Source organism: Miscanthus floridulus, chromosome 9 (genome assembly GCF_019320115.1).
Source record: "Miscanthus floridulus cultivar M001 chromosome 9, ASM1932011v1, whole genome shotgun sequence".
NCBI lineage: Eukaryota > Viridiplantae > Streptophyta > Magnoliopsida > Poales > Poaceae > Miscanthus > Miscanthus floridulus.
In genome coordinates, this window is record NC_089588.1 from 13,220,020 (window position 1) to 13,234,224 (window position 14,205).

The 14,205-nt window shown below is 46.6% G+C and overlaps 1 protein-coding gene across 1 annotated transcript; it reads left to right on the forward strand.

Annotated features, from left to right (window-relative positions):
* Positions 1 to 12,536: 12,536 nt before the first annotated feature.
* On the forward strand, positions 12,537 to 12,979 carry LOC136479266 (uncharacterized mitochondrial protein AtMg00860-like). The gene is made up of 2 exons (XM_066477191.1): positions 12,537 to 12,556; positions 12,652 to 12,979. Exons 1-2 carry the CDS (start codon positions 12,537 to 12,539, stop codon positions 12,977 to 12,979), a joined length of 348 nt encoding a protein of 115 aa, XP_066333288.1.
* The last annotated feature ends 1,226 nt before the right edge of the window (positions 12,980 to 14,205 follow it).

Genomic DNA, 14,205 nt, shown 5'->3' on the forward strand with positions numbered 1-14,205 from the left:
TAGGAATGGCAGTCGCATAGCCACCTGATCCCATGCCATGGTGGTATACCTTCTGTCGGGCATTCTCTTGGTTCCTTCTCACCCGTTCCTCACCCTCTTCCGATGTCTTGTACTATACAAAATCATTCCAGTAGGGCCTCAACTTCGCGAGCGGGCCACTAGTATTGAAATTGGGCGTTAGGTTCTTCTTGACGTATTTCGTGTATAGGGATTTCTTCCAAGTCTGAAATTGTGTGGCCTTCTTCTTCATAGCCCACTTTCGAACTAGTTCCTTCAATTCATCATCGTTGATAGCATCATAATCATCCGCTCGCAACGTGAAATGTTGAAGGATATCATCCCAAATTAAATTCTTATCAAGATCAGAGACAAAACTAACATGAGGCTCGTTGATCTTTTGCTTCCATTCACGGGCACTGATCGGAAGTCTGTCCCTTACAAGGCACCACAGTGTTGCACGAATTTCCTTGCATGTAGACCAAGTGGTTCGCCTATCTCAATATTGAATTCCGATATTATGTAGCGCCCCTCCAATGGTTTTTTTGGACCTCGAATATTTTTGCTTTTCGCCACTGTGGTCGTCGATCCAGAGGGCTACGTATAAAAAAGAATAAATAAATATCATGTGTACACATAATAGATGATAGATATTCAAATATATATATATAATATTCAAATATATATATAAATATATATACCTCGCCAGTGTTTTCTTGCACAATATTTTTCTTGGTTATCTTCAAGAGCCAGGTATTGACTCCCGTCATCTATATCCTGCTGGTCACCATCGGCCAATTGAGTGCCGGTGTTGATAATATCCATCATTTCTTCATCCATGTTGTCTCTCAGGGCAGCCATCTAGATTTTATACCACTAGATATATCTATAAAAAATAAAAACTATATCTATCAAATATCCATCAAATTCTAGCTCAAAAACATGTTTAAATAAATAACCATCCGTACTAGTTGACCTTGCTTACGTGATCATCTCGGCGAACATTTCTCCACCGGACAGCACCGTACTTGGCCACGGAAGAGCTCCAATTCTACGAGGAAGGGAACACGGTCTTCCACAACCGTTTCCGCTCTCCCTCGTAGAATCAAAGCTCCTCCTTGATGTCCATTACCGCTCGGCAGAGAACATGCTAGCCGAGATGAACACGGTCCGCCTACGTGATCAACTAGTACGGATTTTCTACAATTTTCTAACTATTTTCTAAGTTTTTCATTTCATCAAAAAATTAATTCTAAAAAATAAAAGGCATGATTTCTAAGTATTTCATTTCATGGAAAAATTAATTCTAAGTGACCTACTCAACATCGGCGAGCTCGCGGGCGTTTCATGGAAAAATTAATTCTAAGTGACCTGCTCGACAAAATTGAGAAAAAACATACGCTCTCATGACCTCACACATCTTCTAAGATCACGTAAGCTTCCGTATTAGTTGACCTTGCTTACGTGATCATCTCGGCAGGCATTTCTCCACCGGACTGCACCGTACTTGGCCATGGAAGAGCTCCGATTCTACGAGGAAGGTAACATGGTCTTCCACGACCATTCCCGCTCTCCCTCATAGAATCAAAGCTCCTCCTTGATGTCCGTTACCGCTCGGCAGAGAACATGCTAGCCAAGATGAACATGGTTCGCAAGTTCAACTAGTACGGATTTTCTACAATTTTCTAACTAGTCCGTGCCAAGGAGGCGGAGGTATGCCCGCCCAAGTACGAGAACTACATGCCCTGCTACTACAATGTCACGGACGCCGTCGAACGTCTTGGATCTAGGGGCCGGCATCGTCATAAGCTACCGCGCAAAAAGGAGAAAATGATGAGACACCAGGCTGTGCTCGTGCTCCACTGAGCTCGATGGCTCAGCGCAAAATCGCATTACAAGATTGCCGGCATGAGGGCTCGGCACACGCATCCATCCGATTACAAAAAGCTTGGAACAATTAATCCATCATAAACGGATTATATATGGTGGCGGCGGTGGCTCACATCCAAGGTGTCAAACGCGAGGTCCAGCTCCTGCAGCCAAAAAACATGTTAGAGACTTAGACTTTACTAAAAACAGTAATAATCTGTTTCATTACAGGCCGATGGTAAATATGGCTGCCCATCCATTTGTACACCGTACTGCATCTCACAGAGCCTAGACTCCATATCCTACTAATCGTATAATATTACTACCTAACAAGCTAGCACTCTGTAATGCTTTAATGTAATATTCTGTATATATAACTATGGCCATATATAATGAAACAAAGCTATTGTAGATCTCTTCGTTTTTTTAGAAGTTTTCTATTTTACAAAATGGCTAAATAATGGAATTTGTCAACTAATTTTAGCCAAGCTGTTGGAGTTGCTCTAATAGATTTTTTATTTACATGATAGAATATTTAGTGCTATAGAAACCATCTGAGATGAAGAGCTTGGACTGCCATCCTCTCTCAAATGTGCAAAACCCTACTGCTCTCTTTGGACTTGTGATCCAATGGTGATGGGAATTGTGTCAGGCACACGGTACAACATCCGCATGGAATGATCGTGTTATTGTCGAGCCAACACTGGTTACTGGCGACTGTTGAGTGGTGAAGTCGAAACGAAAAATGCAACAAACACAAGATGGAGCTGAGATGACGGCATACAGAATCCCAACAGAATGTAGTCACGTGTAGCGTGCAGCGAAGGACGCAGCGAAGGCCCGCGTCCACGGCATGACTCGACACCAGCCGCCCTAGGCAGCCTGCACCGGCGGGTGCCTGCCTTCTCTGACTCCCGGTGGCGGTGTGCGCGGGCAGTGGACCACGCCACGCCACGACGTGTCAACTCCAATGAAAGCAAATCTACCAACGGACAATCGGGGCAGGAGGTGGTCGTAACGTATCCAGTGCCATACAGCAGCAAGTTTGTCGCCCACATTCTAGCACCAAGGAGCCTAACATATAAACAGAAGTATGCGCCAAGGCTACTAGCTAGCACCAAATCGAAGCGATACATTCATTGAGCAACAGCACTGATCAACGAGTTGGCCATACAGCAGCAAGAGAGTGCAGAGGAAGAGGGAGACCGGGCCAAACCTGGAGAAGACGTGCTGTAATACAGATGTTGTGGCCTGCCGCGGATCTTGGAGAAGACTGCGTCTCACGGATCTAACACAAGAACGAGGGCTTCAAAGTTCAAACATAGCACGGAGAGGAGGATGAAGAAGGGGATGAATTGGAGGAGATAAACACCTCGAAGAACCTTTAATCGCTTAGGGGCGAGGTGGGCCGGGGACGAGGACGACGCGAGGCATGCGCTGGCCGGCCGAAGAAGAAGCGTGCGTGCACGTGGGGCCGGTGGGTGCGGCGGCGCTGCTGGATCCGGTTGGAGAAGATGAGGCGACGGAGAAGAAGGCTTCGGCTACTGGATCCGGTTGGAGAAGAAGGCGGCGGAGACAGAGAGGAAGAGAACTAAAGGAGAAGGGCGTGGTTTATAAAGGGGGACCTGTAGTCCCGGGTGATGGTTAGAACCAGGACTAAAGGTTCTTTAGTCCCGGATGATGGTTAGAACCAGGACTAAAATTCTGACCTTTAGTCCCAGATGTAGCCACGACCTAGGAGTAAAGGGGATTTTGGCGGGCCTTGAAAATGCAGCCCATCTTTAGTAGTCCCGGGTGATGGTTAGAACCGGGACTAAAGGTTCTTTAGTCTCGGGTGATTGTTAGAACCGGGACTAAAGGTCTGACCTTTAGTCCCGAGTGGTTGGTTCACCCGGGAGTAAAGGTGGGCTGCAGTTTGGCTTCCCGCTAGTTTGTAGAAGTTTTTTCTTTTTTATATATTTCTTTTATATAAATATGCAGAGAGTTGTTAATTGCCTAGTAAATAAAATATTAGCAAAAAAAATACAAAAAGAATTCCGGGACCTGGTTTTGCATTATTGTACATAAGAAAAATCTGTAACCTAAACTCTTTTGTTTTACCGTATAAATATTTAGCATAGTGTAAATAATAATCATAATTTTCACCATGCAAAAATGTACTACTTAATTAAAATCATTAAAACTATTGCTTTTCAACAGGAAATTAGTTTTCACATCTTATTGACGTTGATCATTTGTTTTTTCATCACACATTCTCCATAGGAAATCCACCGTCAAGCAGAAAATTCATTTAAATGGTAGAAAATATGAATACACGACAGAAATATGAATACACTATATATATCAAGTGGGCACAGTAGTGAACTTCTTCTTAACGTATATCCCTTGGTTATAATTGCGCCATAACCATGGAGTGTCCTTATCATTTAGCTGAATGCTTGGGTCTTTTTTCACTGTGAAGGGTAGAATTTGGTCATCCTTTTCATAATCTTCTGATATGTCTGACTTGTCTTCAATTCCAATGATGTTTCTTTTCCCTAAAAGAACTATGTGGCGCTTTGGCTCATTGATTGGGTCGTTGTTGTTTTTCTCTCTCTTCGGTTTTGTAGACATGTCCTTGACATAGAACACCTGATTCACATCCTTGGTAAGGACGAATGGTTCGTCTTTGTACCCAATATTGTTGAGGTCCACGGTTGTCATTCCATACTGGTTGTCGACTGCACCCCGCCTCCAGTTGCCTTTACCCATTGGCACTTGAACAAAGGTACCTTGAAAGTAGGTGCATAGTTTAGTTCCCATATCTCCTCTATGCGGCCATAATATGTTTGCTTATTTCCATTAGGGTCGGTGGCATCTATGAGGACACCACTATTTTGGTTGGTGCTCCTTTTATCTTGGGCTACTGTGTAAAATGTATTCCCATTTATCTCGTATCCTTTCTATGTGAGGATATGCCACGATGGCTGCCTAGTCAACAAATATAGTTGCTCATCAATACTCTCATCACCCGGACATTCTTTTCGCAACCAGTCGCTGAAAGTTTTCATGTGCTGACGCGTAATCCAAGCTTTAGACTTCCCTAGAAACTCGGATCGGAGCAACTCTTTATGTGTTTTGATATACGGATCCACCAAGAAGGAGTTTTGCAGAACTGTGTAGTGTGCTTTATTAAAATAATTGTCCTGCATACCAATATATGTTTTCTTCCCTAGTGTCCCCTTTCCACTTAGTCTCCCCTCATGTCGCGATTTAGGAACACCAATCGGGTCAAGGTCAGAAATAAAGTCAACACAAAACTCAATGACCTCCTCTGTTCCATAGCCCTTGGCGATGCTTCCTTCTGGCCGAGCACGGTTGTGAACATATTTCTTTAGGACTCCCATGAACCTCTCAAAGGGGAACATGTTGTGCAGGAACACAGGACCGAGAATGCTAATCTCCTTGACTAGGTGAACTAGGAGGTGTGTCATGATATTAAAGAAGGAAGGAGGGAACACCAACTCAAAGCTGACAAGACATTGAACCACATCATTCTATAGTTTAGCTAGATCCATTGGATCGATTGCCTTCTGAGAAATTGCATTGAGGAATGCACATAGCTTCACGGTGGCTAGACGTACATTTGGAGGTAGAATTCCTCTTAATGCAACTGTAAGCAATTGCGTCATGAGCACGTGGCAGTCATGGGATTTTAAGTTTAGGAATTTCTTCTCTGGCACATTTATTATACCCTTTATATTCGAGGAGAATCCAGATGGTACCTTGATGCTTGCTAGGCATTCAAACATGCTTTCCTTCTCTTCTTTGCTAAGAGTGTAGCTGGCAGGACTTAAGTAATGGCGTCCATCATCTGTCTTCTCTGGATGTAGGTTGTCTCATTCTTTCAAACATCACAGGTCTTGTCGTGCTTCAAGTGTGTCCTTAGGCTTCCCATACACACCCATGAAGCCTAGCAGGTTCACACAAAGATTCTTCATCAGGTGCATCACGTCGATCGCGCTACGGACCTCTAGGACTTGCCAATAGGATAGTTCCCAAAATATGGACTTCTTCTTCCACATGGGTGCGTGACTGTCGGCGTCGCTCGGAACAGGTTAGCTGCTGCCTTTCCAAATACTACTTTCACATCCTTGACCATATTGAGTACATCCTCACCAGTTCGGTTGCCTAGCTTGGTCTGGTGGAATGCCTTACCTTTAAAATGCTTGCCTTTCTTTCTTAGGGGGTGATTCGTAGGAAGAAATCGATGATGGCCAAGGTACACGACCTATCGACATTTTTTCAAGAATATACCTTTAATGTCATTGAAACAGTGCGTGCATGCATTATATCCCTTGTTTGATTGTCCTGAAAGATTACTTAGAGTAGTCCAATCATTGATTATTACGAACAACAATGCTCGCAGGTCAAAGTGCTCCTGTTTGTGCTCATCCCACACACGTACACCTAGTCTGTTCCACAAAAGTAGAAGTTCTTCAACTAGTGGCCTCAGGTACACATCGATGTCGTTGCCAGGTTGCCTTGGGCCTTGGATGAGCACTGGCATCATAATAAACTTACGCTTCATGCATAACCAGGGAGGAAGGTTGTAGATACATAGAGTAACAGGCCAAGTGCTATGACTACTGCTCTGCTCCCCAAAAGGATTCATACCATCCGTACTTAAAGCAAACCTTAAGTTTCTTGCGTCATTTGCAAACTCCGAGAATTCTCTATCATTTGCTCTCCACTGAGACCCATCGGCAGAGTGTCTCAACATATTATCTACCTTACGGTCTTCTTTGTGCCATCGCAATAACTTTGCATGGTCTTTGTTTATGAACAGACGTTTTAAGCGTGGTATTATAGGAGCATACCACATAATCTTGGCAGGGATTTTCTTCGTGGGACGTTCGCCCTCAACATCACCAGGGTCATCTCGCCTGATCTTATACCGCGATGCATGACATACTGGACATGCATCTAACTTCTCATACTCCTCGCCACGGTAGAGGATGCAGTCATTAGGACATGCATGTATCTTCTGGATTTCTAATCCCAAAGGGCAGACTACCGGTTTTGCTTCGTACGTAGTGACGAGCAATTCGTTATCCTTCGAAAGCATCTTTTTTTGGATTTTCAGTAACTCCCCAAATCCCTTGTCAGATACACCATTCTTTGCCTTCTATTGCAGCAATTCTAGTGTGGTACCCAACTTTTTCTATCCTGCATCACAAGTTGGGTATAGCAATTTCTTGTGATCCTCTAGCATACGCTCGAACTTGATCTTCTCCTTTTTACTTTCGCATTCTCTTTGTGCGTCATGAATGGCCTGATCAAGGTCATCAGCGGGCTCATCTTCTGCCACTATCTCTTCTTCAGCTTCCTCCATTGTAGTCTCATTGAAGGCACCATATTCAGCAATAATGTCATCATCATCCCATTATTCTTCTTCACCTTCTTCCCTTACAACCCTGGTTCTCCGTGCTTCGTCCAACAAATATAGTTTGCCATGAAACCCGACTTCAACTAGTGTGAATGAAGACTCCTTGAGCTAGCATATTCCTTCAAATTCTTACATATGGCACATGGGCAGCACATGAAACCATCGTGTTTGTTTGCCTCGGCCACACGTAAGAAAGAATACACGCCCTCAATGAACTCTTGGGAGCGGCGATCAGTATTGTACATCCAATGCCGGTTCATCTGCATTACATGACATACATACCATATTAAAACCTAGAACATAATTAGTTAATTATACGACATGCATGCCACCACACAAGGTATTAATTTATGAAAGTCTCGCTACAATGTAGATAATACCAACTACCACTAAAAAAACTAAAGCTAAAATGCACTTCAGCAGTATATGGATTTCGCGACCAATCCCAACTAAAATAGACAGATTATGCGTTTGTTCAACATCTATGGGCTTCTTCCACAGGATCACTGCCTCATCAGCCGCCGTAGCCGCCTGTGCAAGAGAGTTTTGCACGTGTTCAACATACTCTTCCTTCTAGTACAAGCCTGAACATCCAGTGCCATCCCACTGAAATTAAAACAAAAAATTAGAACTTTAATCACAATCATCATGAAAATAAGTATAAATTAACCATAATCATCAAATGCGACAAAATAACTCACATTGTGATCCGGACACTTGTAGAAGATACGGCCCTTCTTGGTACACTCCTTCCTCACGCGGTACTCTATCACAATCTTCTCCTCACACTTGCCGCATGCAATGAGAGGGAGGTCTGGCCTTAGTCACTTTGGAACCCGATAAGAGGTCAAGGACCCGGAAGCAGTTGACATCTACTCTCTATACTCATTTTTAATATAATATAAATTTCTCATTTTATAAACAAATAAAATTAAAAAAACTCTAAAATTCTCTATATCTCTAAACCATGAAGTGTGCTATGCATGCTAGAAATGAAAGCTGAATACTAGTTTTGAATAACTACTTTAACATTCCTTCATCCAAATATGCAAACTTTAAAGTGATTTTGAGATTAAATGGCTTACAAATAAAAAAATTCACCATAAAAAACCACATATATCTAGTCCACAAAATGAGATATGCTACTGATGAAACATGAGAGTATAAAGTTGGTAACCTTTAGAACCGAAGAATCGATGGAGGAAATGAAGAAATCTTGTGATTACCGGCGATGAGGAAGAAGAGAGGCCGGCGATGAAGCAAGAACACTGAGCTCGAAGTGGCTCGGGCTCGGGGAGGAAGAAGGGCTATATAGGAGGGGACCTTTAGTCCCGGTTGGGGACAGAAACCGGGACTAAAGGTCCCTTTCTAGTCCCGGACGGAGCCTCTAGCCGGGAGGGGACTTTTACTCCCGGTCGGAGGTACCAACCGGGAGTAAAAGTTAACCTTTAGTTCCGGTTGGTAGCTCCAACCGGGACTAAAGGTCCCCTGCAGCAAAAGCCTGCCGCAGTAGCCGTTGGGCAGGGACCTTTAGTCCCGGTTGGAGCTACAAACCGGGACTAAAGGTCTCTCTAGTCCCGGACGCGAAAAATACCGGGATTAAAGCCAAATTTCGAGCTGGATCAAATATCGTTTCTCTACTAGTGACATTCATTAGAGCTCAAATTGTTTTGGTAGTTTGCATTGCATGTATATAAACTGGGGAATAACTAATAACTATAATGCGGATATTCCGTTTTTGATTTCATTCACAATTTTGTAAGTGACAAAGTGACGCGTGCCGATATCCAAGTACGTAAACAACATTCATATATAATTTATTCTTTTCTCATTGTGTTGAAGTGTTGCTTTAATATATTCACAATTTTGGAAATGACAGAAGATGAAGATGAAGGAAGAACTCCTCCCGCTGGATACGATTAAGGCAATTCAAGAACAGCTCATGGGATTTATGATGGACGAGGTCAAGTCGGACAGGAGAATTCCACTATGATGGACACATTTTTCATGCACGACAAGAGTTTCCTTGAACAAAATAGTAAATGTTAAAATATAAGTAATTCCAATTGTATATATTGTACATAAGTAATACCAATTATATATATGTAATGCCCTTAATTGTATACAAGTAATTTGTCAGCAACCTGACGGCCACACCTGCAGAGGCAGATCCTGAAGAAGCTGATGGCGCGTCCGTCACCCAGGAGCCGTCTGCGCCCAAGCCCACAAGAGTACGCAGGCCCAGCGTCCGAGTGTCTGGCCCAATGTGGCCCAAGTGATGTATTCTTATAGTCTGAGAGGCTGCTAGAGAGAGGGCATGCATGAAATTATCAAAAATATTCCTAAAACTAACTAATCTGGCCATCGTGCCTTCGTCCCTCCTCCTTCCTGTTCTTCCCCAATCCCTCCTCCTGGCTCTCACAATTGGTATCAGATATCTCGTTTCCGACCCTAGATTTCCTTCCCCCCCCACCCCCACTTCACTCGGCTCCAGCAATCTCTCGGAGCTATGGATCCCAACCTCCAACTCAACCTGGACACCATGAACTCCAGGTTCGACGAGCTAGACCGTCGCTTCACTGACCGGGACCGCCAGTTCGCGGAACGCTCTATGGCGGTCGATTCGCGCCTCGCGGCCCTGGAAGCCGCCCACTCCTCCTCCGACGCGCTGGAGCGCCGCGTTTCCGAGCTGGAGTCGATCCGCGTCGATCCCGTGGCCGCAGCCGTCGAGCAACGTCTCGCTTCCCTCGAGGCGAGCTACGTCGACCGCGACGCTGACTACTCTCAGCGGATCTCCTAGCTGGAGGCCATCCGCGTCACGCAGATCAAGGACGAACGCGACGCGCGGGTGGCGGCGCTCGAGTCCACGGCCGCGGATCTCGCTGCCTGGCCGTCCCGGCGTGGAGGGTCTCCTGGATGATGTCCGATTGCAAGTCCAGAAACTCGGCGTCAAGTGTGACCGCGCGGTGTTCGACACAATGTCGCACCAGCCCGGGATACTTCCGTCCCCAACTTCGGCAGCCGTGCACTCGTCTGCCGGGCTCACCGCCGATCGGCCCCACGGGCACCGCGTCAACACGACTACACGGGATGTGGCCTCCGGGGTCGTCACGACCTGGACGCACGTCCGGCCAAGGGTACGTGCTCTTCCGCTCCTCATCGTCCTGATTTAGCCGCTTTCGATTTTCCACACCCACCCCCGGTCACGGTTCCTCCTCGCCCACCACCGCTCCCACCTCCTCCCGCTCCCACACCGCCCCGTCCCCATGGAACCCTCGTTGCTGCCAACACCAACGCAAACCAAGCTACTGGCCGTCTTCCTAAACTATCCTTTCCTCGATTCGATGGGGATAATCCTCGCCACTGGCGTTCCCTGTCTGAAAACTACTTCGACCTGTATGGCGTCGCCGAGTTCATGTGGATCCGTGTCGCTAAGCATCATTTAGATGGGGCTGCAGCTCGCTGGTTCCAATCTATCGAACCCAAGCTCAATCTCTCTGACTGGCAAGGCTTTTGTCGTCTCCTCCATGACCGTTTTGACTGTGACCAAAAAGAGCCGCTAATCCGGCAGCTCTCCCACGTCAAACAAACTTCCACTGTCGCCAAGTACGTTACTAAGTTCACTGAATTGGTCGATCAGCTGTCGTCCTATTCTTCCAATACAGACCCCATGTACTTTACCATGCGCTTTATTGATGGTCTTCGCCAAGACATCAAATCTATTGTTCTAGTGTTGCATCCTCTAAACTTGGATACTGCTTGCACAATTGCTCTGTTACAGGCATGACCTGCGCATTCAGCAAGGGCGTCCTGCACTGGTGAATGGTCATCTTCTACCCGGCCTCCGCTAGCACCGTGCGCAATGCCGTTGTTGCCCGCTCCGGCTCACCATGACAAGCCGGCTCCTACCACGACGGCCACCACGCCCCCTGCTGACGCCAAGCTCGCCGCCATCAAGTCTTACCGGCGTGCATTGGGGCTCTGCTATAAGTGCAATGCCAAGTGGTCTAAAGATCATCAGTGTGCACCCGAAGTGCTTCATGCTGTACAGGCTCTTTGGGAATTTTATTTCGATGATGATGACGAGCCTGACTGAAGATTCTGACGAACCAGTGCCAGCTGAACAACTATGCTTGGCCTTTTCCAAAGCCGCAGTTACTGGTGTTCCAGCCTCCTGCACCATTCGGTTACTGGGATCAATTGGTGACATTCCTGTGCAGATATTGGTCGATTCAGGCAGCTCTTCCTCTTTTATCAACACAGAATTGGTTGCCCAGCTTCAGTCAGTTGATTCTGTACCCTTGACTGCTGCAGTTCAGATTGCTGGAGGAGGTATCTTGCACAGTTCTCAGTTGCTCCATCAGGTTTGCTGGTCCGTCGGGCTGTGTTCTTTTCAGTCGGATTTCAGGGTTCTATCTTTAGCCATGTTTGATGTTATCGTGGGGATGGATTGGCTGGAATCTTTCAGCCCGATGCAGGTTCACTGGCGACACAAATGGCTAGCGATTCCTTATGATGGACAGACACAGGTGCGGCAAGGATTGCTTCCGGATTCCCCTGACCATATGCTCCTTCAAGTGGAATCGGTCAGCGTCAGTGCAGCCACTCCTTCTAGCCCTCCAGCTCTACCTTTGGCAATTCAAGGTCTACTCGATGAGTTTGATGACTTGTTCAGACCTCCCACTTCCTTACCACCATCCCGAGCATGTAACCATGAGATTCCGCTCATTGATGGTGCCCAGCCAGTGTACATCAGTCCATACCGATACCCTCCCAAATTGAAAGATGAAATTGAGCGCCAAGTCCAGGATATGCTGTCCCAAGGGCTGATTCAACAAAGCTCCAGTTCCTTCTCATCCCCTGTATTGCTTGTCCACAAGGAGGACGGGTCATATCGCTTCTGTGTCGACTTCCGCCATCTTAATGCCTTAACCAAAAAATCCAAATTTCCAGTGCCGGATTTCGATCAGTTGATGGATGAGTTGGCCAACGCCAAGTGGTTTTCAACACTGGATTTGCGCGCTGGCTTTCACCAGATCCTCCTCCAGCCGGGTGAGGAGTACAAGACTGCGTTCCAAACTCACTTGGGCCAATATGAGTTTCGAGTCAATGGCGTTTGGCCTCACGGGCGCCCCGGGCACCTTCCAAGGAGCCATGAACGTTACTCTGGCGCCTGGGTTGCGGAAGTTTGTGATTGTCTTCTTCGATGACATCTTAGTTTACAGCCCAACCTTGGAGGATCATGTCACTCATCTGTGTCAAGTATTCCAATGGCTTCGGCAAGATCAGTGGCAGTTGAAGCTTTCTAAATGCAGCTTTGCTCGAGAGTCTATTCACTATTTGGGGCATATCATTAGCGGTGCTGGACTGTCCACGGACCCTGCCAAGATTCCAGCTGTAGCTGACTGGCCAGTTCCTACATCTGTTCACGATCTTCGGGAATTTCTGGGCTTAGCCGGGTACTACCGGAAATTTGTCCGATATTTTGGAGTGATCACTAAGCCACTCACTGACTTGCTCAAGAAGGATCAGCTATTTATATGGACCAATGATCATCAGCATGCCTTCGCCTTGCTAAAACAGGTGCTGTGCTCAGCACCCATGCTGGCGATACCTGACTTGTCTCTGCCTTTCCACATTGAGACCGATGCTTCTGGAACTGGCATTGGCGCCGTGCTGCAGTAGAATGGTCACCCACTGGCTTTCCTCAGTAAATCTCTTAGCCCCAGGAATCAGGACCTCTCTGCGTACGAGAAGGAATACTTGGCGATACTCATGGCCGTCGATCATTGGCGCCATTACTTAATGCAAGCTGAGTTCTTCATTCATAAAGATCACTGCAGCCTGGTTCACCTCAATGAGCAACGACTTCATACGGCCTGGCAACAGAAGGTATTCGCTCGCCTCCTCGGCCTGCAATACAAGATCATTTACAAGAAGGGCGCCGACAATGCGACTGCTGACGCTCTTTCCCACCGCAGTCACCCGGATATACTTCATGCTCTGTCATCTGTACAACATTCTTGGCTGGCTGCAGTGGTTGATGGCTATAACTCTGATCCTGAAGCTGTGACCTTGCTTTCTCAGCTCGCAGTTCAACTAGATGCACGTCCACCCTTCTCCCTTGTACAGGGTGTCATCCGCTACAAGGGTCGTATCTGGCTAGGCGCTAACAAGCCTGTGCAGTCCCAGATTCTCCTGGCTCTCCATGCCAGCCCGATTGGCTGCCATTCTGGTGCCCCTGTTACCTACTCCAGGATCAAGCGCTTGTTCTTTTGGCCTGGAATGAAGGTTGATGTCTGGACCTTTGTGCAGTCCTGCGAGGTATGCCTCCAAGCTAAGCCCGACCGTGCTCGTTCTCCTGGCTTGCTTCAGCCTTTGCCCGTGCCTTCTGCTTCCTTTGAGGTTATAACTATGGACTTCATCGAAGGGCTTCCGCAGTCTAGTTCCTTCAACGCTATTTGGGTGGTTGTTGACAAGTTTTCCATGTTTTCTCATTTTGTTCCTTCGAAGCATCTGTTTATGGCAGCCTCAGTAGCCCGCTTGTTCATGGAACACATTTATTGCCTGCACGGTATGCCCAAGTCTATCATTTTCGATCGGGACCGCATTTTCACCAGTAAGCTCTGGCAGCTATTGTTCAAATCTGCCGGCTCTGAGTTGCAGTTCAGTTCCTTCTACCACCCGCAGACGGATGGACAGACTGAGCGAGTCAATCAGTGCGTTGAAACATTCCTGCGTTGTTTCGTTCATGCCTGTCCGGCCACATGGAGCAAGTGGTTGTCCTTGGCAGAGTATTGGTTCAACACTTCTACACATTCTGCCCTTGGGCGTTCGCCATTTGAGGTGCTGTATGGGTTCCCTCCCCGCCACCTGGGCTATGATCTTGCTGATGCGGCTCCAGTACCCGA